The 27,476-nt window shown below is 47.9% G+C and overlaps 1 protein-coding gene across 1 annotated transcript in view; it reads right to left on the bottom strand.

Annotated features, from left to right (window-relative positions):
• Positions 1-27,476, bottom strand: part of trim105 (tripartite motif containing 105) — a 30,409-nt gene that overhangs the window by 2,177 nt on the left and 756 nt on the right. Inside the window, exons 2-5 of the mRNA XM_059990712.1 lie at positions 10,859-10,954; positions 10,169-10,402; positions 8,672-8,691; positions 359-468 (exon numbers count right to left, since the gene is read on the bottom strand). Of these exons, the coding sequence (XP_059846695.1) occupies positions 359-468; positions 8,672-8,691; positions 10,169-10,402; positions 10,859-10,954 (460 nt within the window). The remainder of the gene's footprint in view (positions 1-358; positions 469-8,671; positions 8,692-10,168; positions 10,403-10,858; positions 10,955-27,476) is intronic.

The following is a 27,476-nucleotide window of genomic DNA, read 5'->3' on the forward strand; positions in this document are numbered from 1 at the left end:
ACGGTGTGGAGGGAGATTCACTCTGTGTCTGACCCCAGGAATGTGATGGGACGGTGTGGAGGGAGATTCACTCCGTGTCTGACCCTGGGAGTGTGCGATGAGACGGTGTGGAGGGAGATTCACTCAGTCTGACCCTGGGAGTGTGCGATGAGACGGTGTGGAGGGAGATTCACTCAGTCTGACCCAGGGAATGTGATGGGATGGTGCAATTCCCTACTCCAGCACTTGGAGGTGAGGAACAGTCCAGTGAGGGAATGATCAGCATCAAAGTTTGGAAGAAAGTTCTGCAAGCTACTGGGCTTCACTAAAACAGAAGCAAAAGTGCCCCCCTCACCCTCACCCCCAACCCACAACTTACCCGGCTCCAGGGTCCGGTACAGTTTCTTCCAAATGATGTGCTGCAGGGGTCCGGTGTAGCGGGTGGTGCACAAACTGTCACTCACGTCAGGCTCACTCCCAACCTGCACACTACCAGAGCAGAGAGTGTTAGTGGGGCAGGGAGGGTTGGAAAGGAGTAGATGTGAATCACTGAACAGGTAACTGTTTATTACTGTCACACGTATGGTGATGCAGTGAAAGCTTATCTCGCATACTGTTCATACAGATCAGATCATCACACCGTGCACCGAGGTAGAACAAGGGAAAACAATAACAGAATGCAGAATAAAGTGTCACAGTTACAGAGAGAGGGCAGTGCAGGCAGGCAATAAGGTGCAAGATCATAACGAGGTAGATTGTGAGGTCAAGAGCCCATCTTGTTATACTACGGAACGTTCAATAGTCTAATAACAGTGGGGTAGAAGCTGTCCTTGGGACTGGTGGGACGTGCTTTCACTGATAACAGTGGGGTAGAAGCTGTCCTTGGGCCTGGAGGGACGTGCTTTCACTGATAACAGTGGGGTAGAAGCTGTCCTTGGGCCTGGTGGGACGTGCTTTCACTGATAACAGTGGGGTAGAAGCTGTCCTTGGGCCTGGTGGGACGTGCTTTCACTGATAACAGTGGGGTAGAAGCTGTCCTTGGGCCTGGAGGGACGTGCTTTCCCTGATAACAGTGGGGTAGAAGCTGTCCTTGGGCCTGGTGGGACGTGCTTTCACTGATAACAGTGGGGTAGAAGCTGTCCTTGGGCCTGGTGGGAGGTGCTCTCACTGATAACAGTGGGGTAGAAGCTGTCCTTGGGCCTGGTGGGACGTGCTTTCACTGATAACAGTGGGGTAGAAGCTGTCCTTGGGCCTGGTGGGACGTGCTCTCACTGATAACAGTGGGGTAGAAGCTGTCCTTGGGCCTGGTGGGACGTGCTCTCACTGATAACAGTGGGGTAGAAGCCGTCCTTGGGCCTGGTGGGACGTGCCCTCACTGATAACAGTGGGGTAGAAGCTGTCCTTGGGCCTGGTGGGACGTGCTTTCACTGGTAACAGTGGGGTAGAAGCTGTCCTTGGGCCTGGTGGGACGTGCTTTCACTGATAACAGTGGGGTAGAAGCTGTCCTTGGGCCTGGTGGGACGTGCTTTCACTGATAACGGGGTAGAAGCTGTCCTTGGGTCTGGTAGGACGTGCTTTCCCTGATAACAGTGGGGTAGAAGCTGTCCTTGGGCCTGGTGGGACGTGCTCTCACTGATAACAGTGGGGTAGAAGCCGTCCTTGGGCCTGGTGGGATGTGCCCTCACTGATAACAGTGGGGTAGAAGCTGTCCTTGGGCCTGGTGGGACGTGCTTTCACTGGTAACAGTGGGGTAGAAACTGTTCTTTGGCCTGGTGGGACGTGCTTTCACTGATAACAGTGGGGTAGAAGCTGTCCTTGGGCCTGGTGGGAAGTGCTGTCACTGATAACAGTGGGGTAGAAGATGTCCTTGGGTCTGGTGGGACGTGCTTTCCCTGAAAACAGTGGGGTAGAAGCTGTCCTTGTGCCTGGTGGGACATGCTTTCACTGATAACAGTGGGGTAGAAGCTGTCCTCGGGCCTGGTGGGACGTGCTCTCACTGATAACAGTGGGGTAGAAGCTGTCCTTGGGCCTGGTGGGACGTGCTCTCACTGATAACAGTGGGGTAGAAGCTGTCCTTGGGCCAGGTGGGACGTGCTCTCACTGATAACAGTGGGGTAGAAGCTGTCCTTGGGCCTGGTGGGACGTGCTCTCACTGATAACAGTGGGGTAGAAGCTGTCCTTGGGCCTGGTGGGACGTGCTTTCACTGATAACAGTGGGGTAGAAGCTGTCCTTGGGCCTGGTGGGACGTGCCGTCACTGATAACAGTGGGGTAGAAGCTGTCCTTGGGCCTGGTGGGACGTGCCCTCACTGATAACAGTGGGGTAGAAGCTGTCCTTGGGCCTGGTGGGACGTGCTCTCACTGATAACAGTGGGGTAGAAGCTGTCCTTGGGCCTGGTGGGACGTGCTTTCACTGATAACAGTGGGGTAGAAGCTGTCCTTGGGCCTGGTGGGACGTGCTTTCACTGATAACAGTGGGGTAGAAGCTGTCCTTGGGTCTGGTGGGACGTGCTTTCCCTGATAACAGTGGGGTAGAAGCTGTCCTTGGGCCTGGTGGGACGTGCTCTCACTGATTACAGTGGGGTAGAAGCTGTCCTTGGGCCTGGTGGGACGTGCCCTCACTGATAACAGTGGGGTAGAAGCTGTCCTTGGGCCTGGTGGGACGTGCTCTCACTGATAACAGTGGGGTAGAAGCTGTCCTTGGGTCTGGTGGGACGTGCTTTCCCTGATAACAGTGGGGTAGAAGATGTCCTTGGGCCTGGTGGGACGTGCTTTCACTGATAACAGTGGGGTAGAAGCTGTCCTTGGGCCTGGTGGGACGTGCTTTCACTGATAACAGTGGGGTAGAAGCTGTCCTTGGGCCTGGTGGGACGTGCTCTCACTGATTACAGTGGGGTAGAAGCTGTCCTTGGGCCTGGTGGGACGTGCCCTCACTGATAACAGTGGGGTAGAAGCTGTCCTTGGGCCTGGTGGGACGTGCTCTCACTGATAACAGTGGGGTAGAAGCTGTCCTTGGGTCTGGTGGGACGTGCTTTCCCTGATAACAGTGGGGTAGAAGATGTCCTTGGGCCTGGTGGGACGTGCTTTCACTGATAACAGTGGGGTAGAAGCTGTCCTTGGGCCTGGTGGGACGTGCTTTCACTGATAACAGTGGGGTAGATACTGTCCTTGGGCCTGGTGGGACGTGCTCTCACTGATAACAGTGGGGTAGAAGCTGTCCTTGGGCCTGGTGGGACGTGCTTTCACTGATAACAGTGGGGTAGATACTGTCCTTGGGCCTGGTGGGACGTGCTCTCACTGATAACAGTGGGGTAGAAGCTGTCCTTGGGTCTGGTGGGACGTGCTTTCACTGATAACAGTGGGGTAGAAGATGTCCTTGGGTCTGGTGGGACGTGCTTTCACTGATAACAGTGGGGTAGAAGATGTCCTTGGGCCTGGTGGGACGTGCTTTCACTGATATCAGTGGGGTAGAAGCTGTCCTTGGGCCTGGTGGGACGTGCTTTCACTGATAACAGTGGGGTAGAAGCTGTCCTTGGGCCTGGTGGGACGTGCTTTCACTGATAACAGTGGGGTAGAAGATGTCCTTGGGCCTGGTGGGACGTGCTTTCACTGATAACAGTGGGGTAGAAGCTGTCCTTGGGCCTGGTGGGACGTGCTTTCACTGATAACAGTGGGGTAGATACTGTCCTTGGGCCTGGTGGGACGTGCTCTCACTGATAACAGTGGGGTAGAAGCTGTCCTTGGGCCTGGTGGGACGTGCTTTCACTGATAACAGTGGGGTAGAAGATGTCCTTGGGCCTGGTGGGACGTGCTCTCACTGATAACAGTGGGGTAGAAGCTGTCCTTGGGCCTGGTGGGACGTGCTCTCACTGATAACAGTGGGGTAGAAGCTGTCCTTGGGCCTGGTGGGACGTGCTCTCACTGATAACAGCGGGGTAGAAGCTGTCCTTGGGCCTGGTGGGACGTGCTTTCACTGATAACAGTGGGTAGAAGCTGTCCTTGGGCCTGGTGGGACGTGCTTTCAGGTTTTTGTCTCTTCTGCCCGATGGGAGGAGGGAGAAGAGAGAATGTCTGGGGTGGGTGGGGTCTTTGATTCTGCCGGCTGCTTCACTGAGACAGTGAGAAGTGTAGACAGAGTCCATGGAGGGGAGGGAGGCTGGTTTCTGTAAGTCCATAGATTTCCAGACTCTGATCAAAGCTGCTAGAGGAAGTACTTGAGACAGATACATTTACAACATTTAAAATTATTTGGACCAGCACACGGGCAGCAAAGGGTTAATCAGGAGTTGTCAACCTGCGGTCCATGGAGCCCTCGGTTAATGGTATTGGTCCATGGCATAAAGAAGGTTGGGAAGCCCTGGTTTAGAGGACATGCCAAATGCTGGCAAGTGGGACTGGCTTGGAAGAGAATCATGCTCGAAGTAGACCAGGCCTTTTTCTGTGCTATCTCACTCCAACATGATGGCTTTGGGAGGTAGCTATGCTTGAGCCTGCTGGTGTGGGACTTCAGGTTGTAGAATTTGAAAATTTTTGCTGAGATTTCCAATATTTTTTGTTTGGTGTGATGGTGAATCTGCTAGTGAGAGACACAGATATGGAAAAATCTAAACACATAGATATCCGTGGCAAATTTGACAGATCATGGACTGATGCCTGAAACACAGTGCTTCATGGGGGTATGGTCTGACATCTCCTCTTCTCAGTGCTACCATCTGGGAGGAGGTACAGGAGCCTGAAGATACGCACTCAATAATTCATGAACAGTTTCTTCCCCTCCACCATCAGATTTCTGAATGAAGCCATGAACACTTCCTCACTATTCCCTCTGCAATCAGATTTCTGAATGGAAAATTCATTCATGAACACTACTACCTCAGTATTCCTTTCTTTTGCAATATTTGTTCTTTTAATTTACAATGTTTATACCTCTACACTGTACTTTACTGCAAAAGAACAAATTTCACTTCAAACAAGTCAATGATCAGAAACACCAAAGATTCTAAAAAGGGCAGCCTCAGAATCGAGGGTGTCCTTTTACAACAGAGATGAGGTGGTATTTCTGTAGGCAGAGTGGGGATTCTGTGGAATCTGTTGCCACAGGAAGCTGTGGGGGCCAAATCTTCATGTATATTTAAGGCAGAGGTTGATAGGTACTCAATTGGTCAGGGCAGGCATGGATATGGGGAGAAGACAGGAGACTGGGACTGAGAAAAGAACAAATCATTCACAATGAAATGGTGGTGCAAGCTCGATGGGCCAAATGACCTAATTCATGCTGGTGATCCAGAGCAGCACATACAAAATGCCGGATGAACTCAGCAGGTCAGGTAGCATCTGTGGAAAGGAATGAACAGCTGACACTTCATCATGACACGGCCCAAGATGCTGTCTGTTTATAATCCTGCATAGATGCTGCCCTATCTGCGGAGCTCCTCCGCATTTTGTGTGTGCAGTGAAAGCAAGTTCAAAGTAATTTTATCATCAAAGTACATATATGTCTCCATATACAGTACGCACATCCCTGAGATTAATTTCCCTGCAGGCATTCAGTCAGTACAAAGAAACACAATGGAATCAATGAAACAGTGCACTTAACAGAACGGACAAACAACCAATGTGTAAAATAAAATAAATTGTAAACACAATAATAAACAAACAATAAACTTTGAGAACATGAGATGAAGATTCCTTGAAAGTGAGTCCATAGGTTGTGGGAACATTTCAGTGATGGGGTGAGTGAAGTTATCCCCCCTGGTTCAAGAACCTGATTGGTGAGGGGCAATAACTGTTCCAGAACCTGGAGGTGCGAGTCCTGAGGCTTCTGAATCCCTTCCCTGATGGCAGCAGTGAGATGAGAGCTTGGCCCGGATGGATGGTGATCCTGAGAGAGATGGCAGGTGAAGACCAGGAGCAGGTTTACAAACAAGGAAAGTGCTTTACAGGTAGTCCCCAGGTTACGTATAAGTTCCGTTCCTGAGTCCCTCTTTAAGTCGGATTTGTTCGTAAGTCGGAATTGGTACATCTGGTATTATTTAGCGTCAGTCAAACGTTTGTCTAAGTATATAGTACATATTTTACCTTTCTATGCATATAAAGCACATAAGAAATGTACAGTATGTATTTCAATAAATAAACCACTATGTTGCTTAGTAATAATTGCAGCTTTCATCAGGACAGGGCCTTTCACATGCTCCATTACTCTCACTTTATCCTTTAAAATTGTTTCGATCGGTGACCGACTGCAGCCTAACACTTTTCCAATGACCGAATGCGTCTCACCTCTTTCCAATTGCTTCATTATTTCCACCTTACAGTATTTTCAGCTGTGATCGTTTTCCGTCAATGGAACAGATACAGAACAGTACGTACTGTACACCGCGGGTGACGTGACTTGAGCTGCCCTGGGTCCTAAAATCCACCGTACTGCGACAGGATAAATGGGACAAGTGCTGACCCAAATACGTACAGTAAAACATCTAAAACATAATACAGTACTGTAGATAATAATACCGTAATAATAAAAGTAACTACATACGGTTGCATCGATGCCTTGATGCATCGAAGGGGCATTCGTGAGTAACATTATGATGGACCAGGTGCAGGAGAGGGCAGGTTTACTACTGGAGTCAATTTCTTGAAATAAGCATCAAGGGAGGCTTGTACAGAGCTTTTCTTTTTCCCGTCATAAATGGCCTTGTAGCAGCTGAGGTGCTCGGTAACTGCATGGTAAACCTTGGTGAACCTCTCTGTATTGGGATCTTGCTCCTCTAATTTTGCCATCCCTACTTCGATGAGACGAAAGGCTTCAGCTAACTTTTTCGTCACAAACTTTTTCCGTTCCGGTGTTCCTAGGTCACAGCCCTTTTTCCTCAAACGCTCTCATTTGCTGCTCTAGTTCCATAAGGTCTTCATTGGTCAGTTCTTCAGCATGGGAGTCGAGCAACTCTACATCATTGTCACCGATGTCTCACTGCAGTTCATTACCAACATCAAGCACAGCTTGCCTGGCTTCAGCGATGTCGTCAGCCGTAAATCCCTCAGAAAGATGCACAAACTGGGGGCACAATTTAAACCACTCCTTTCATATTTGACTGCTTCACTTCATCCCAAGAATCAGCAATATTTTTGATGGCATCATAGATGTTATAATCCCTCCAGAACTCGCGAGCTCATCACATCATCTTGGGTAGGCCTGACTGCTTGTGAGAAGGTCCGCCGTAAATAATAGACCTTCAAGGAGGTGGTGACTCCCTGATCCATGGGCTGAAGTAGCAATGTGGTGTTGGGGGGTAAAAATATGACTGTTACATTGGGGTGAAGGTCCTCTAAAGTGCTTGGATGTCCAGGTGTGTTGTCAAGCACAAGGAGAATCTTGAAAGGAATTTTCTTGGCCAAGCAATAATGTTCAACAGCAGGAACAAAATGGTTCAAGAACTAATCTTCAAAGACGGTAATTGTAACCCAAGCCTTTGAATTTCCCTTCCAAATAACGGGAAGAGATGTCTTAATGATATGGCGAAGTGCCCTGGGATTTAGGGAGCGATACACAAGCAAAGGCTTGAGCTTGAAATCCCCGGATGCGTTTCCCCCAAGCAATAACGCTAGCCTATCCTGCAATGCCTTCTGCCCTGGTGCACTTTTTTCCCCTTTCGAAATGTAGGTCTTTCAGGCATTTTTTTTCCAAAATAAGCCAGTCTCGTCTACATTAAATATTTGGTCTGACAAATAACCTCCCTCCTCAATAATTTCTTTAAACATTTCAGGAAAATCACTTGCACTTAAATCGGCACTCGCTGCTTCACCTTGTACTTTAATATTATGTAAATTTGCCCTCATTTTGAAACGATTGCCTCTAATCGCAACAAATTCTTCATCACAGGCACCTTCACATGCTGTACGTGCAGCTTTTAAATCACTGAAAAGGCTTTGAACCTCTTCTTGCAGTAAAATAAGGCTAATAGGAATATTACGCTGATTTTGATCATCTAACCAAATTAACAATAGCCATTCCATTTCAATAATCAAACCACTGCGTTGCTTAGTAATAATCGTAGCTTTCATCCGGGCAGGGCCTGTCACATGCTCCATTATCCTCACTTTATCTTTAAAATTGTTCCGATAGTTGACTGACTGTAGTCTAACGCTTTTCCAATGGCCGATGGCGTCTCACCTCTTTCCGATCGCTTTATTTCCATCGCGATCGTTTTCCTTTTCTTTGATGCATCACTAACACTTGCATCGGATTTACGCTTTGGGGACATGGTTACAAGGGTAATTATGAGAAAAATTTAAGCCAAATACAAAGTCACACACTCAGCACAGTGTCAACGGCAACATGGCCCGAATTAAAATGGCGGGACAGCTTTCCACGAGGCGACAAACTGCTGAAGCCTCGTAATGTTTTCATGAGCGTCACAACGTAGTGCGTGTGTTTGTTATTACGAACCATTGTACTGTATTTACAGTAACTCGGATTTTTCAATATAATAGGCTTCATGGCAAGCCGTTCGTAAGTACGAGTTGTCCGTAAGTCGGACACTGGTAACTCGGGGACTGCCTGTATAGAATTGAGTTGTTGTTTAGCCAGGTGCTGTGGGTGGGGGTCTCGAGCACTGGGTGGTTGGACACTGACTGTAGAGCTTTGGGGGACACGGCTAGCTGGTGGAGGTGAACTGAAAGATTAGGTTACATACCTGGCAACCAGACCCCGGGTCTGAAAAAGAAGAAAGAGGCAGCATTAGGGACTTCTTTTGTGGCTCCCATCCGCTCTAGATCCCCGCGTTTCTGATGAACACCCCCCCCCCACCCCCCATCACTGCCCTGCTACACTGACCTCTTGGCAGGAGTGATGTTCAAGGGGCTTACTGACCGTCATGTGAAGAGAGAGCAGATCAGCTTTATTCAAATCATAAGATATAGGAGCAGAATTGGGCCATCGAGTCTGCTCCACCATTATCCCTTTCAACTCTGTTCTCCTGCCTTCTCCTGTAATCTTTGACTTCCTGACTAATCAAGAACCTACCAACCTCACTTTAAACATACCCAACGACTTGGTCTCCACAGCCGTCTGTGGCAATGAATTCCTCAGATTCATCACCCTCTGGCTAAAGGAATTCCTCCTCATCTCTGTCTTAAACGACTGTCCCTCTATTCTGAGGCTGTGCCCTGTGGTCCTTATTGTGTTCAATTCTGGTCACCTCATTATAGGGAGGATGGAGAGGGTGCAGAGGAGATTTACCAGGATGGAGAACAAGTCATATGAAGCAAGGTTAGCAGAGCTGGGACTTTTCTCTTTGGAGTGTAGAAGAATGAGAGAGGACTTGATAGAGGTCTACAAGATTATGAGAGGCAAAGATAGGGTGGATAGTCAGTACCTGTTTCCCAGGGCACCGATAGCAAACACCAGAGGGCATATGTACAAAGTTAAGGGAGGGAAGTTTAAGGGTGATGTCAGGGGTAAGTTGTTGTTGTTGTTGTTTTTTTTAAATTACACAGAGGGTTGTGAGTGCCTGGAATGACTTGCCAGGGATGGTGGAGGAGGCTAAAACATTAGGGGTATTTAAGAACCTCTTGGACAGGCACATGGATGAAAGAAAAATGGAAGGTTATGGGGTAGTGTGGGTTTAGTACTTCTTTTTAAGGATTATATGGGTCGGCACAACATGGAGGGCTGAAGGGCCTGTACTTTGTTGTACTGTTCTATGGTTCTATTCCCTCACTATAGGAAACATCCTCTCCACATCCACTTTAACTAGTTTTCAATATTCAGGTTTCAATGAGATTCCCCCTCATTCTTCTAAACTCCAGTGGATACAGGCCCAAAGTCATTGCTCACCATACATTAACCCTTTCATTCCCCGAATAATCCTCGTGAATCTCCCCTAGGCCCTCTCCAATGTCAGTACATCCTTTCCTAGATAAACGGCCCAAAACTGCTGACAATACAAGTGCAGTCCGAGAGATGCCTCAGAACGTCTCAGCATTATATCCTTGCTTTTATATTCTAGTCCTCTCGAAATGTATGTTAACATTGAATTTGCCTTCCTGACACTGACTCAACCTGCACGTTCACCGTTAGGGAATCCTGTACTTCCGAAACCCACAAAGAACCTGAACCTCTGGAGGAAGATGGTCTTCTGACCACTTGGGCTTCCAAACAGATCTACATTTGGCCCCAGACGAATCCATACCTCAACCAGCACAGTGGTCTTCAGCTGCTCCAGGCGCCCAAGGGTGCTGCTGATGAGATGCTGCAACTCGTCCACTGCTGCCTGCAGCTGCTGGACGTGGGTGCCCACCTTGTCCAGGGCAGCATCCGTGTCCCGCTGCAGCTGCACTAACAATGTCTCCTCCTCCCGTCGCAACGACTGGTGCATCTTCTCAAAGTCGGTCTTCACCCTGCGCTCCAGATCCGCCGATTGTGTCTGCGCAGGGAGAGAAAGAGTTATCCGCACCACAGACACCCCCTTCCCCACAGCTAGAGACTCACCCCCCCCAACTAAAATTGGTAAACTCAGGGTCTCCACGGTAGCATAACGGTTAGCGTGAAGCTATTACAGCTGAGTGCGCCAGAGCTTAGCAATAAATACTAGTGTCCTTTGCAAGTTTATACCTTCATTCCCGTGTGTGTGGGTTTCCTCTGGGCGATCTGGTTTCCTCCCACAGCCCAAAGACGTACCGGTTAGTCAGTTAATTGGTCTTTGTAAACTGTCCTGTGATTAGGCTAGGGGTAAATAAATGTGTTGCTGGGCAGCGTGACTTGTTGGACTGAAGGACCTATTCTATGCTTCCGCCCTGTCGCGCTCCGCACCGCTGCTGTCGAAGGTGAATTTCTAGACACAGGGTACAACACCAAACCTGAAGCTGGACCCACTTCATACCTTAATCCCCGAAATCCGATCCTTGTCCCTTTTCAGCATCTTCACAAACTTGTCGGCCTGCTCACGGTGATTCTTCAACACCTCGTTCAGCTGTTTCTGAAACAGAAACGGATGCTGGATTTTGGTGCAGAACTGTTGCTTCAAGTTTGTCATCTGACTACATGCCAACAACCAAATGGAACACTCTTCCGGACCACGATGCATTCATTAAACATACAACACAGCACAAAAAATATTACCACAAATATGTTCATAAAATGTAATTCAAAATGCATGCAGTGCACAGCACAGGTAAACAGTAAACAGCTCGCTGTCCGAGTGATGAGACCTCAGTGGTGACCGGGTATTCATCAGTCTCACAGCCTGAGGGAAGAAACTGTTACTCAGTCTGGCAGTACTAGTCCTGATGCTCCTGCACCTCCTTCCTGACGGTGGTGGGTCAGAGAGACTGTGGGTTGGTGATAGAGGTTCTCAACACTGCTTCAGGCCCTTCGTCTGCAGGGTCCGTCACAATGCGGGGACAGAGATGCTGCTGATCTTCTCGGCAATTCTGACTGAATAAAAAAAACCCACCTCTGACATTTCCCCGATACCTTCCTGCAATCACCTTAAAATTGCACCCCAATCAACCATTTCTCCCCGGGGAGAAAGTCTGGCTGTCCAGACTTTTGGGGGCTTAACTGGGGCACGGCTGCTCAAGTGCGTGTAAGTTGGACCGTGTGGCCGCGGGAGTATTTAAAGAGAACAGTTAGACGGAGCGGGCGACGGAGTAGAGGGGGACAGAGCAGTAAGGCTTTAACTCGAGAGGCTTCGGCGAGCAGAGGCTGAGGACGAGCTTCACTCCAAGTGAGGTAAGGCCGGGTAAGTTCCTTCCAAAGGAGAAAGTTTCAAAAGTTGAGGCAAGTATTGGGTAGGTCATGGCAGCTGAGATCGGCCCTGTGGTTTGTTCATCCTGCAGCATGTGGGAAATCAGGGATACTTCCCGTGTCCCTGACAACTATGTGTGCAGGAAGTGTGTCCAGCTGCAGCTTCTGACAGACCACATTGAGCATCTGGAGCTGAGATTGGATTCATACTGGAGCATCCACGATGCTGAGAAAGTCGTGAATAGCACATTCAGTGAGTTGGCCACACCGCAGGTAAAGGCTACACAGGCAGAAAGGGAAGGGGTGGCCACTAGACAGCGTAGCAGTAGGCAGGTAGTGCAGGAGTCCCCTGAGGTCATCTCCCTCCTAAACAGATACACTGTTTTGGATACTGTTGGGGGAGATGTCTCATCAGGGGAAGGCAGCAGCAGCCGAGTTCATTGCACCATGGGTGGCTCTGCGGCACAGGAGGGAAGGAAAAGGAGTGGGAGAGCTATAGTGATAGGGAATTCGATTGTAAGGGGAATAGATAGGCATTTCTGCAGCTGCAAATGAGACTCCAGGAAGGTATGTTGCCTCCCTGGTGCAAGGGTCAAGGATGTTTCTGAGCGGCTGCAGGACATTCTGGAGTGGGAGGGTCAACAGCCAGTGGTCGTGGTGCATATAGGTACCAACGATATAGGTAAAAAATGGGATGAGGTCCTACAAGGTGAATTTAGGGAGTTAGGAGATAAACTAAAAAGTAGGACCACAAAGTTAATAATCTCTGGATTACTACTAGTACCACGTGTTAGTCAGAGTAGAAATAGGAGGATATTTCAGATGAATACATGACTTGAAAAATGGTGCAAGGGGGAGGGATTCAAATTTCTGGGGCATTGGAACCAGTTCTGGGGGAGGTGGGGCCGGTATAAACAGGACGGTCTGCACCTGGGCTGGACTGGAACCAATGTCCTAGGGGGAGCAATTGCTACTGCTGTTCAGGAGGATTTAAACTAATGTGGCAGGGGGATGGGAACAAGTGCAGAGAGACAGAGGGGTGTAAAATGAGGATAGAAGCAAAAAGTAGTAAGGTGAAAAGTAAAAGTGGCAGACAGACAAATCCAGGGCAAAAAGCAAAAAGAGCCACTTTTCAATATAATTGTATAAGTGTTGTAAAATCAAGCCTGAAGGCTTTGTGTGTCAATGCGAGGAGCATTCGTAACGAGGTGGATGAATTGAATGTGCAGATAGTTATTAATGAATATGATATAGTTGGGATCACAGAGACATGGCTCCAGGGTGACCAAGGATGGGAGCTCAACATCCAGGGATGTTCAATATTCGGGAGGGATAGACAGGAAAGAAAAGGAGGTGGGGTAGCATTGCTGGTTAGAGAGGAGATTAATGCAATAGAACGGAAGGACATTAGCCTGGAGGATGTGGAATTGATATGGGGAGAGCTGCATAACACTAAGGGGCAGAAAACGCTGGTGGGAGTTGTGTACAGGCCACCTAACAGTAGTAGTGATGGCATTAAACAGGAAATTAGAAATGCGTGCAATAAAGGAACAGTAGTTATAATGGGTGACTTCAATCTACATATAGATTGAGTGAACCAAATTGGTAAGGGTGCTGAGGAAGAGGATTTCTTGGAATGTATGCGGGATGGTTTTCTGAACCAACATGTCAAGGAACCAACTAGAGAGCAGGCCATTCTAGATTGGGTATTGAGCATTGAGGAAGGGTTAGTTAGCAATCTTGTCCTGCGAGGCCCCTTGGATAAGAGTGACCATAATATGGTGGAATTCTTCATTAAGATGGAGAGTGACGTAGTTAATTCAGAAACAAAGGTTCTGAACTTAAAGAAGGGTAACTTTGAAGGTATGAGACATGAAATAGCTAAGATAGACTGGCAAATGATACTTAAAGGGTTGACGGTGGATATGCAATGGCAAGCATTTAAAGATCGCATGGATGAACTACAACAATTGTTCATCCCAGTTTGGCAAAAGAATAAACCAGGGAAGGTAGTGCACCTGTGGCTGACAAGGGAAATTAGGGATAGTATCAAGTCCAAAGAAGAAACATATAAATTAGCAAAAAAAAAGTGGCACACCTGAGGACTGGGAGAAATTCAGAGACCAGCAGAGGAGGACAAAGGACTTAATTAGAAAAGGGAAAAAAGATTATGAGAGAAAGCTGGCAGGGAACATAAAAACTGACTGTAAAAGCTTTTATAGATATGTGAAAAGAAAAAGATTGGTCAAGACAAATATAGGTCCTTTACAGTCAGAAACAGATGAATTGATCATAGGGAACAAGGACATGGCAGACCAATTGAATAACTACTTTGGTTCTGTCTTCACTAAGGAAGACATAAATAATCTTCCGGAAATAGTAGGGGACTGAGGGTCTAGTGAGACGGAGGAACTGAGGGAAATACATGCTAGTAGGGAAGTGATGTTAGGTAAATTGAAGGGATTAAAGGCAGATAAATCCCCAGGGCCAGATGGTCTGCATCCCAGAGTGCTTAAGGAAATAGCCCAAGAAATAGTGGATGAATTAGTAATAATTTTTCAAAACTCCTTAGATTCTGGATTAGTTCCTGAGGATTGGAGGGTGGCTAATGTAACCCCACTTTTTAAAAAAGGAGGGAGAGAAAAACCGGGGAATTATAGACCAGTTAGTCTGACATCGGTGGTGGGGAAAATGCTAGAGTTGGTTATCAAAGATGTGATAACAGCACATTTGGAAAGAGGTGAAATCATCGGACAAAGTCAGCATGGATTTGTGAAAGGAAAATCATGTCTGACGAATCTTATAGAATTTTTTGAAGATGCAACTAGTAGAGTGGATAGGGGAGAGCCAGTGGATGTGGTCTATTCAGATTTTCAAAAGGCTTTTGACAAGGTCCCACACAGGAGATTAGTGTGCAAACTTAAAGCACATGGTATTGGGGGTATGGTATTGATGGGGATAGAGAATTGGTTGGCAGACAGGAAGCAAAGAGTGGGAGTAAACGGGACCTTTTCAGAATGGCACGCAGTGACTAGTGGGGTACCGCAAGGCTCAGTGCTGGGACCCCAGTTGTTTACAATATATATTAATGATTTAGACTAGGGAATTAAATGCAGCATCTCCAAGTTTGCGGATGACACGGAGCTGGGCGGCGGTGTTAGCTGTGAGGAGGATGCTAAGAGGATGCAGGGTGACTTGGATAGGTTAGGTGAGTGGGCAAATTCATGGCAGATGCAATTTAATGTGGATAAATGTGAGGTTATCCACTTTGGTTGCAAGAACAGGAAAACAGATTATTATCTGAACGGTGGCCGATTAGGAAAAGGGGAGATGCAACAAGACCTGGGTGTCATTGTACACCAGTAATTGAAGGTGGGCATGCAGGTACAGCAGGCGATGAAAAAGGCAAATGGTATAGACAATAGACAATAGGTGCAGAAGTAGACCATTCGGCCCCTCGAGTCTGCACCGCCATTCTGAGATCATGGCTGATCATTCACTACCAATACCCAGTCCCTGCCTTGTATGTTGGCATTCATAGCAAAAGGATTTGAGTACAGGAGCAGGGAGGTTCTACTGCAGTTGTACAAGGCCTTGGTGAGACCGCACCTAGAGTATTGTGTGCAGTTTTGGTCCCCTAATCCGAGGAAAGACTTTCTTGCCATAGAGGGAGTACAGAGAAGGTTCACCAGATTGATTCCTGGGATGACAGGACTTTCATATGAAGACTGGATCGACTGGGCTTATACTCACTGGAATTTAGAAGATTGAGGGGGGATCTTATTGAAACATAAAATTCTAAAGGGATTGGACAGGCTAGATGCAGGAAGATTGTTCCTGATGTTGGGGGAAGTCCAGAATGAAGGGTCACAGTTTAAGGATAAAGGGGAAGCCTTTTAGGACCGAGATGAGGAAAAACTTCTTCACACAGAGAGTAAAGTGGTGAATCTGTGGAATCTTCTGCCACAGGAAACAGATGAGGCCGGTTCATTGGCTATATTTAAGAGGGAGTTAGATATGGCCCTTTGTGCCTAAAGGGATCGGGGGTATGGAGAGAAAGCAGGTACAGGGTTCTGAGTTGGATGATCAGCCATGATCATACTGAATGGTGGTGCAGGCTCGAAGGGCCAAATGGCCTACTCCTGCAACTATTTTCTATGTCCACTCGATCTATGTCTCTCATCATCTTGTACACCTCTGTCATGAACAGAGAATGCATTCAGATGAGGAGGACTTTCTTTAGACAGAGGGTGGTTAATCTGTGGAATTTATTGCCACAGACGACTGTGGATGCCAAATCAATGGGTATATTTAAAGCAAGCATGAGGAAATCTACAGATGCTGGAAATTCAAGCAACACACACAAAATGCTGGTGGAAGGGTCTCAGCCCGAAACGTCGACAGGGCTTCTCCTTATAGATGCTGCCTGGCCTGCTGCATTCCACCAGCATTTTGTGTCTGTTGGGTATATTTAAAGTGGAGGTTGATAGGTTCTTGATTAGTCAGGGTGTCAAAGTTTACAGGGAGAAGCCAGGAGAATGGTGTTGAGAGGGATAATAAATCAGCCATGATGGAATGGTGGAGGAGACTTGATGGGCCGAATGGCCTAATTCTGTTGCTTTGTCTGACAGTCAATGGGACAGTTAAGAGACTCTTAGACAGGCACGTGAATGATAAAAACATGGAGGGTTATGCAGGGGAGAATGGTTAGATTGAACTTGGAGTAGGTTAAAGGTTGGGATAGCATTGTGGGCTGAAGGGCCTATACTGCTCTAGGTTTCAGTACAGTGTAATTGTCCACCCCCAGGAGTTTCTCAGCACCATGTCCTGAATTCAAATCACCTTACCAACTGGTTCAGTCTCCTGTCGTACAAGACAGTGACAATAAACCCTATTTTATCATCCTGAAAGCACATTGTTCAGTTCCACTCACACCCCGTGCACAAGACCGCCACATTCAGGGACAGGGCTGACTGGACAGCCATCACTCTCTGGTACGGAGGGACCACTGCACAGCACTGGGGAAAGCTGCAGAGTTGTGAACTCAGCCGGCTCCACCAGAGACACCTGCATCGGGGACAGCTTCGTTTCAAAATGGTAAATTCAAATTTCAAGCTCAGAGTACATTAAAATCAAAGTACGTATGCAGTATAGAACCCGAGATTCACCGTCCCACAGGCAAAAACACCATGGAACCTGTTTTTAAAAAACCAACGCACGAACAATCACGCAAACAGCAAAGACAAGCAAATAAAACACAGATTATTAAACATCAAACTGTAGAGTTCCCAAAACGGTCCGAGAGCCAAAGCCACCGAGTCAGTTCCGTTTAGCACCGTGCCTCAGCCGTAGAGCCAGTTCCGTGCCAAAGCGCCTCGATCAAATAGCAAAAAAAGAGTAACCAGATACACATGGAACATCAATCGCAGAGAGCTCCAAAATGAGTTCACAACCCTAGAGTGCTTTGTGCACCGCAGAGTCCCACAGCCACAAGGTGATCCACCTTCCTCAGGCAGCAGCCACAGGGAGACTGTCTGAAACGTAGACAGATGGTGCTAAACACATGTCATCGTCATCCTCGTTGATTTCAATCTCACCTGATGTTCTAATTGGCAAGAAGCAAGCGAGCCGACCGTGGACTGGCGTTCCACCGTCAGGAAACGATAGCCACACACTGCGCTCTCAACCTCGCTGAATTCCCCAGCATCCACCACCAAGGACCCTTGGCATCCAGGACAAGCCCTCTTCCCATTGTTACCACCAGGGAGGGGGTACAGGAGCCTGAAGACCCCTCTCCTCATTGCTACCATCAGGGAGTGGGTACAGGAGCCTGAAGACCCCTCACCATTGCTACCATCAGGGAGGGGGTACAGGAGCCTGAAGACCCCTCTTCCCATTGCTACCATCAGGGAGGGGGTACAGGAGCCTGAAGACCCCTCTCCTCATTGCTACCATCAGGGAGGGGGTACAGGAGCCTGAAGACCCCTCTCCTCATTGCTACCATCAGGGAGGGGGTACAGGAGCCTGAAGACCCCTCTCCTCATTGCTACCATCAGGGAGGGGGTACAGGAGCCTGAAGACCCCTCTCCTCATTGCTACCATCAGGGAGGGGGTACAGGAGCCTGAAGACCCCTCCCCATTGCTACTGTAACCCCCTGGGTCGCCTCAGGCTCGCTCAGCTCGTTCTTGTCTAGGGGGAGCAGCCTTCAGCCCCGCCAAACTGGGTAATCAGCTGGTGTGGATGCTGTGTGATGTCCCCGCCTCACCCAGAAACAGACAGTACACCATAAGCGATTAAATGAGTACAATTTATAAAGGTTACTATAACTAAGTGATTAATAACGATACAGTATATATGAAGGGAAAATTACAGAAAAGGCGCCAAACTTATCAAAGTCCAAACCACTTCGTGCACAGCCGTTGGAGCTCAATTTCTGAAGTCTTCTGGCCACCATTCGATCCCCTCCGAACTCCTCGACTCGCAGCTCAGGACCCTCCGAACTCCTCGGACTCTCCAAACAGCTCAGGACCCTCCGAGTGGTCAACCAAGCACATCTAGCTTCATCCCCCCCCCCTCGGAGAATCTCCCGGCCTCGGACCCCCCTTTGGGGTCCGATCCTCGCCCAGCTTAGAGCATTGCGTCCTCTCTCTCGACCCCCTCGTGCCGATCTGCCCAAAAGCCCGTCAACAAAAGCTTACAGACTCAGAAGAAAGAACATTAATCCCCATTTGGTTTACAAAGGAATACCATTCTCGTTATCAGTAAATTAGCATTCCTGCTAGTTAACAAAAAAGGCGCTACTTAGGCCAACTATCTGGGAGTTCCCTAACCCTTCTGAGGCCTCCGTACCCCCTCACCTAAACCCTTCAGGCTCGGACACAACTGGGGATACCTTGGGCCCACTACAAACTCCTCTCTCAACCTCTCACTCATACCCCACACTGCACACAGCTAACCCTCCCCGCTACACCTGACTCAATGGGAGAAGTGCCAAAGGTCTCTTCCTCAATCGAGGGAAAGTCAGCAAAAGGCAGCATGTACCACACATCCAGCACATCATCCATCGAATCTGTATTCTTCCTCATTCCTGTGATCGGTAGCTGCTGTTTGATCTTCTCCAAACGGAAACACGTGGCCTGCACTGCTCCCGCAGTCTCTTCAGCCTCCTGTTCAGTATTCACTGCACTCCTCTCCAGCTTTTTCTTCCTCATGACTTCTTCCAGATCAACTTTCAGGTTTTGCACTTCATTTGAACTGTCGATGGTCATCTTCAGGTTCCCTTCAAGCTTCCGCTTCTCTCTGCTGAGATTCGTCTGTAATTTCTTCACCTCCGCAAACTCCCCTCTCCGGGTTCTCAGTTTGCTATTACCCTCAGTCAGACAACTTTCTTCATTCTCTCCAACTTGTAAGTCTTCCGAATGGTTCCAGATCACTTTCTCCCGTCTCTCCGTCTTCATTTCAAACTTGATTCCGTAGAGACAGTCTCTCACGAGCTGCGACCTTCGCCAGCCCTGGCACGTGTCCCGAAAACACTTTAACTCGGTAGTTCTCAGCTGCTCCTGCAACGACCTCACTTCATATTCTCCTGAGGCAAATCCAAACACCAAGAGATCATCCACATACACCAAAACTCCAAACGCCTCCACATCCCCTATGGTCTTCCACCTGCCCAGCAGGAAGGTTGCAAGGGCTCCAGATATGCCCTGTGGCATCAAGACTCCTAGGGAATTTATAACGGCCGTCTTCTCCTTGTTGGCCCCACTCATCGGGATCTGGCAACATCCACTCCTCAGATCCAGCACCTTAAACCACTTCACACCACTCAGACAGGCCATCGCCTCTCTGGCCCTCAGGGCCATATTCTGGTCACTGACAGTGCGCCTCTTCAATGCAATATAATCCATACACACGCTGCCTACATCTTCCACGGCTGTAGGGGCCAGTCGCCGCAACCTCTCTCTCTCCGAGGTGTCTTCAGCAGTCAACTCCCCTCCCTTGTGGTATTTCGCAGCGTCCACGAAGAGGGTCTCACCCTCAGATACTTCCCCCAGGCCGTACCACCACTGGCTCTTGTTTGAATTCGGTATCAGCCCAATGCTGCTACACACGTCCGCACAAGCAGCTCGAAACCCTGGGTGCATCGACAATGCCTCCAAACAGCGCTCACCTGCCTCCTCCGGGCAGGCTCCCAAGCACATCTAGCTTCATCCCCCCCCCCCCCCCCGGAGAATCTCCCGGCCTCGGACCCCCCTTTGGGGTCCGATCCTCGCCCAGCTTAGAGCATTGCGTCCTCTCTCTCGACCCCCTCGCGCCGATCTGCCCAAAAGCCCGTCAACAAAAGCTTACAGACTCTGAAGAAAGAACATTAATCCCCATTTGGTTTACAAAGGAATACCATTCTCGTTATCAGTAAATTAGCATTCCTGCTAGTTAACAAAAAAGAAGAAACCCTCTTTACACTACCATCAGGGAGGGGGTACAGGAGCCTGAAGACCCCTCTTCTCATTGCTACCGTCAGGGAGGAGGTACAGGAGCCTGAAGACCCCTCTTCTCATTGCTACCGTCAGGGAGGAGGTACAGGAGCCTGAAGACCCCTCCTCATTGCTACCATCAGGGAGGGGGTACAGGAGCCTGAAGACCCCTCTTCTCATTGCTACCATCAGGGAGGAGGTACAGGAGCCTGAAGACCCCTCTTCCCATTGCTACCATCAGGGAGGGGGTACAGGAGCCTGAAGACCCCTCTTCCCATTGCTACCATCAGGGAGGAGGGACAGGAGCCTGAAGACCCCTCTTCTCATTGCTACCATCAGGGAGGGGGTACAGGAGCCTGAAGACCCCTCGTCCCATTGCTACCACCAGGGAGGAGGTACAGGAGCCTGAAGACCCCTCTTCCCATTGCTACCATCAGGGAGGGGGTACAGGAGCCTGAAGACACACATTCAGTATTACAGGAACAGCTTCTTTCTGAACAATCCACTATTTTGCTCTCTTTGGACTATTTATTTTAATGGTTTTGGTTTTCTAACCAATTGTATATTTTATGTACTGCTGAATGTTTTTACAAGAGGCAAGGTGTGGGTGGGTATAGTCAAGGTAACTGGTTTATAAAAGATGTGAGTGGACAGTTTGTCTCCGGAGACGGAGACAGAGATCGAGAAAGGGGTCACAAATGGACCAAATGAACTTCAGGTCAGGGTGGAAGTGGAGGCAAAGTTGATGAAGCTGACCAGCTCAGCAAATCAATATAGGAAGAGTTGGGGAGCCTTATCAGTGAAGACTTGGAGCGTTGACTGTTCTACATAGCCAATGATAAAACAGGCAAAGCCAGGGCCCCTGTGGGTCCCCATGGCTACCTGTCGTTTGGAGAGAATGGGAGGAGCCAAAGGAGAAAATGCTGAGGGTGAGGACAAGTTCTGCCAGAGGGTGGGGGGGGGGGGGTGGAAGGGAAAATGGATGGGTCTTCTGTTAAGAAAAAAAAAGGCAGAGAGCTTGAAGCCTTTTTGATGGGGAATATAAGTGTATCGGGAGTAAGCACGTAACGCAAGAAGAGCAGCTGTACAACGCAATGCATGATAATATAGAAAATTGAAAAATCATTAAACTACATACATATTAAAAAGGTTAAAATAGTGCAAAAACAGAAATATATACTTAAAATAGTGAGGTCATGCTTCATGGGTTCAATGCCCATTCAGAAATCTGATGGCAGAGGGGAAGAAGTTGTTCCTGAAACGTCGAGTGTTGTACCTTCAGGCTCCTGTGCCTCCTCCCTGATGGTAACAATGAGAAGAGGGGTCTTCAGGCTCCTGTACCCCCTCCCTGATGGTAGCAATGAGAAGAGGGGTCTTCAGGCTCCTGTACCCCCTCCCTAATGGTAGCAATGGGAAGAGGGGTCTTCAGGCTTCTGTACCCCCTCCCTGATGGTAACAATGAGAAGAGGGGTCTTCAGGCTCCTGTACCTCCTCCCTGATGGTAGCAATGAGGAGAGGGGCCTTCAGGCTCCTGTACCTCCTCCCTGATGGTAGCAATGGGAAGAGGGGTCTTCAGGCTCCTGTACCTCCTCCCTGATGGTAGCAATGAGGAGAGGGGCCTTCAGGCTCCTGTATCTCCTCCCTGATGGTAACAATGAGAAGAGGGCACGTCCTGGGTGATAGGGTCATACATAATGGACGCTGCCTTTTTGAGGCATCCATTCCCTTTTGAAGATCTTCTCGATGGTAAGGAGGTGACAAGAGCTGTACCTCAGGACATCTTGGGACTTTCTGAATATGATCCAGCCAACACAGCAACAGAGAGAACTGAGAAATGATAGCAGATCAGGGTTCATGAGACAGTGGTGAAATCCGAATTTGAACCACAGCTTGGCCAAACAGCAGCAGGCCAGCAATCTAAACTCAGAGCAATGGTAGGATTAGTTGCATATGAAACCCCTTTTTACTGGGCATCTCAAAAAACATAGCTGGTTAGTCCCTCACTAACAAGTGAATGGACTCAGCGGTGAGAAAGCCTCCTTTCTCAAACTCCATGTGTCTGGGGTTGATATGACTCGGGTCCCACCAGACTGGGAGAGCCGAGATGTCTCGACCACCCGCACCCCAATCTGAGTGAATACTGTATAAATGCTGCCCATCTGTCATTGAATCCCACCTCCAGTTCTGACAACCTGCTCTCTCCACTTTCTGGCGAGATGGCCCTCAACCCCTTTAGCGTCCATCACAAATCCTCTCCCCACAACTTTTGACAACCTTCTCCCAATCCACCATCCTGATTGGCTGACTGACATTCCCAAGCTGAACATCACAGCCCCTCATCTTTAAAGTAACCCAACCACCAGCAGAACACACTGCTCCAACAGAAAGCCATTAACTGAAATACCCAACTGTATTAGCTTAACCAGGGCGTTACACACAAGAACATGAATAACATCAAGGTTGTTAGCAGCCAGTCTCAAGAAATCCAGCATACACACCAACTCACTGAATTTAATCTTCAATTACTTTCATCACATCAGCAAAACCAAGAAACTGACTGTGGACTTCAGGAAAGGGGAAGCCAAAGGAAAACACTAGTCCTCGCTGAGGGATCTGCAGTTTCACATTCCTGTGTGTCAACATCTCTGAAGATCTATTCTAGGCCTGACACACTGAAGCAATCCCGAAGAAGCACAACAGCAGCTACACTACATTTCATTACTAGTTTGAGGAGAATTGGTCTGTCACCAGAGATTCTCACAAATTTCTACAGATGTACCGTGGAGAGGATTCTAACTGGTTGCCTCATTGTCTGATATGGAGGGGCCACTGCGCAGGATTGGAAAAGACTGCAGAAGGTTGTACAATCATGGGCACTAGTATCCCCAGCATTGAGGACAGTGTGACCCTCCAAGAGCTAAACTCCAAACAGCGTCACCTTCAGGATCTCACAAGCCTCTCTACCACAGAGGTGTTGATCCTTGGTTAAGATTATCAAGTGGTAATGAGAATATTATCAGCCCCAGCTCTATTCCTGCTATGCCTCCCTGTGACTGTGGTTTTCTTCTAGGTGCTCCAGTTTCAAAAGACATACAGGTCAGGGTTAGTGAGTTGTGGGCATACTTTGTGGTGACCCAGCACATCCTCGGACTGTGTTGGTCGTTGATACAAACAACGCGTCTCACGTATGTCTCGATGTACGTGTGACAATTCAAGCTAATCTTTATCCCAATGACCAATCACAAAAACACATCCAGAGGCAATGAGTGTAACCACAGCCACACCGAGACAGACCCAGCAAAGCAGGGCTGGCCTGAGAGGATCAGGGAGGATATTGCAGATGTTCAAATGCAAGACAAATAAACCACAAACTCCCACTCAATGTCCTCGCAAGAAATAATTTGAAACATTTATCCTGAACTTTTCACAACCCCAGAGAAAGACCCACGGTCACTGTGGATACCCGGTGCTGAACGTGCAAATAGATGCACCCCAAAGATCAAATTTCAAAGTAAACTTATTAAAGTACATTTACGCCACGATATACAATCCTGAGAGTCATTTTCTTGTGGGCATTCACAGTAAATACAAGAAACACAATGAAATCAATGAAAGACCACAAGACAGACAGACCATAAGACATAGGAGCCATTCAGCCCATCGAGTCTGCTCTGCCATTCCATCACGGCTGATCCCAGATACACCTGCCTTCTCACCATATCCTTTGGTGCACTGGACTTGGCCTCCATTGCACTCTGTGGCAGAGCTTTCCACAGATTCACCACTCCCTGGCTAAAAAAAAAATCCTCCTTATCTCTGTTCTGAAAGGTCACCCCTCAATTTTGAGGCTGTCCTCTAGTTCTGGATACCCCCACCAGAGGGAACATTCTCTCCACATCCACCTTATCCAGTCCTTTCAACATTTGGTTGGTTTCAATGAGGTCCCCTTGTATTCTGCCAAGAACATCCTGCCAAGCACACTGATCCCCTTTGTCAGGAAAGATGTCATTCCACAAGAGTTAGAAATCCTCTTGGATCTGCTCTCAATCTTCCCAACCCCCCCCACTATATCTATAAAAATGTGTGTGTGTGTGTGCACACACACACACACGACACAGGAGCAGAATTAGGCCATTCAGCCCATTGAGTCTGCTCCGACATTTCATCATGGCTGATCCCAGATCCAACTCAATCCCATACACCTGCCCTCTCACCATATCCTTTGATGCCCCGCCCAGTCAGGAATCTAGCAACCTCTGCATTAAATATCCCCATGGACTTGGCCTCCACTGCAGTCTGTGGCAGAGCATTCCACAGACTCACAACTCTCTGGCAAAAAAATTCTTCCTTACTCCTGTTCTAAATGGTCACCCCTCAATTTTGAGGCTGTGGCCCCTCATTCTGGATACCCACCCACCAAATGAAAAATCCTCTCTACACCCACTCTATCTAATTCTTTCAATATGTGATAGATTTCAATAATAACCACCCCCCCCCCCAGCATTCTACTAAAATCCAATGAGTACTGTCCCAAAGATGCCAAAAACTCCTCATGTTAATCCCTCCATTCCCAGGATCATCCTCGTGAACCTCCTCTGGACCCTCACCATTGAGAACACATCCTTTCTGAGATATGGGGCCCAAAACCGTTGACAATACTCCAAGTGTGGCCTGACTAGTGTCTTATAAAAGTTCAGGGTTTCGAAGGATTTCATATTGAAACTTCGAATGTACTTCTTTCCATAGATGCTGCCTGGCCTGCTGAGTTCCCCAGCATTTTGTGTATGTTGCTTGGATTTCCAGCATCTGCAGATTTTCTCTTGTTTGTGGCTCAACGTTGTCTCCTTGTTTTTATCTTCTATTCCCCTTGAAATAAATCCCAACATTGCATTTGCCTTCTTTACCACAGACTCAACCTGTAAATTAACCTTCTGGGAGTCTTGCATGAGGACCTAAGTCCCTCTGCACCTCTGATGTTTGAACCTTCTCCCCATTTAGATAATGGTCCACACTATTGTTCCTTTTACCAAAATGCATTATCATACATTTCCCAACACTGTGTTCCATCTGGCATATTTTTTGCCCATTCTTCCAATTTGTCTAAATCCTGCTGCAATCACATTGCTTCCTCAGCACTACCGACCCCTCCACCTATCTTCGTATCATCCCCAAACTTTGCCAGAATGCCATCAATTCCATTATCCAAATCATTGACAAACATTGTGAAAGTAGTGGTCCCGATAATCACCCCAGAGGAACACCACAAGTTACCGGCTAGAAAAGACCCCTTTTATCCCTACTCACTGCCTCCTGTCAGCCATTCCTCTATCCACACCAGTATCTTTCCTGTAAAGCCATAGGATTTTGTTAACCAACCTCATGTGAGGCACCTTCTGCAGATCCAGGTAAATTACATCCGCTGCTTGTTACTTCCTTGAAGAACTCGAACAGATTTGTCAGACATGATTTCCCTTCACAGAAATCATGCTGACTTTGACTTATTTTATCCTTAGTCTCCAAGTACCCCAAAATCTCATCTTTAATAGATTTCAACACTTTCCCAACACTGAGGTTTGGCGAACTGGCCTGTAATTTCCTTTCTTTTGCCTTCCTCCCCTCTTAAAGAGTGGAGTAACATTTGCAATCTTCCAGTCCTCTGGGACTATGCCAGAATCAAGTGGTTCTTGAAAGATCATGACCAATGCATTCGTTATCTCTTTAACAACCTCTCTGAGGACTCCAGGACGTTGTCCATCTGGCCCAGTTGACTTACCCAGTTTAAGACCTTTGAGTTTGCCTTGCATTTTTTCCTTTGTAACAGCCATGGCACTCACTCCTGCTCCCTGACACTCACAGACCCCAGGCAGACTGCTAATGTCTTCCACAGTGAAGATAGATGCAAAGTACCCATGACGTTCATCTGCCATTTCTTTGTCCCCCATTACTACCTCACCAGCATCATTTTCCAGTGGTCCTATATCAATCCTTATCTTCCTTTTTCTCTTTATATAACTGAAAAAATGTGTAGTATTCTGCTTCATATTTCATCTTTTCCCTTCTTATAGCTTTTTTAGTTGCCTTTTGTCGGGCTTTAAAAGCTACCTAATCATCCAACTTCCCACTCACTGTTGCTACCTTATATGCCCTTTCTTCGGCTTTTATGCAGTCCTCAATTTTCCTTGTCAGCCACAGTTGTCTGTCCCAGCATTTGAAAACAACTTCTTCTGTGGGACATACAGTATCTATCTTGTGCCTTGTGAACTATTCCCAAAAACTTCAGCCATCTCTACTCTGCCGTCAACCCCGCCAGTATCCTCCTCCAATCCACGTGGGCAAGCTCCTCTCTCATGCCTCTGTAATTCCTTTACAGTACTTTATTCCATTGCGATACTAATACATGTGAATTGTGCTTCTCCCTCTCCAATCGCAGTATGAATTCAATCATATTATGATCACTGTCCCCTAAGGATCCCTGTACATTAAGCTCCCTAATAAATCTGGATTATTACACAACACCCAATCTAAGATGGCCTTTCCCCAAGAAGGCTCAAGCACAAGCTGCTCTGAAATGCCATTTCGTAGGCATTCAACAAATTCCCTCTCTTGCAATCAGACACCAACGTGCTTCCCAATCTCCTTGCATATTGAAGTCCCCCATTACAACTGTGTCATTACCTTTATTACATGCCTTTTCCAGCTCCCTTTCCAATCTCATCACCACAACTTGGGGGCCTATGTATGATTCCCATAATGGATATTTTTAACCTGGTAGTTTCTTAACTTCACCCACAAAGATTCAACATTCTCTGACCCTGTCACCTCTTTCTAAAGATGTAATTCCATCTTTTACCAACAGAGCCACACCACTGCCTGTGCCTTCTTGCCTGTCCTTTCAATATGAAGTATATCATTTGATGTTAAGCTCTCAACTATGACCTACTTTCACGACTCAATGGTGCCCATAATGTCATACCGACCAATCTCGAAATGCACCACGAGCTTGTCCACCTTATTCTGAAAGCTACACACAGCCCTAAAGTCTTCACCTTTTTGAATTTTGCCTCTGTAGTACAATTGAACTCTTTGTTCTGTCTGTATTTGTACCCAATCATTGGCTTGTCCTTCCTTACATTCATGTTACACCCAGCATCTACTTGTCACTACCTCTCACCCCCTCCACTCCCATCCTCTGTCCTTGACCCCTCCTCTCCTCTCCCTCCTTTCCCACTCGCCACCTCTTCCTCCCACCCTCTCCCGCCTCACTTCACCTCCACTCCCCT

This window comes from Hypanus sabinus, chromosome 15 (genome assembly GCF_030144855.1).
Source record: "Hypanus sabinus isolate sHypSab1 chromosome 15, sHypSab1.hap1, whole genome shotgun sequence".
NCBI classification, from domain to species: Eukaryota; Metazoa; Chordata; class Chondrichthyes; order Myliobatiformes; family Dasyatidae; genus Hypanus; species Hypanus sabinus.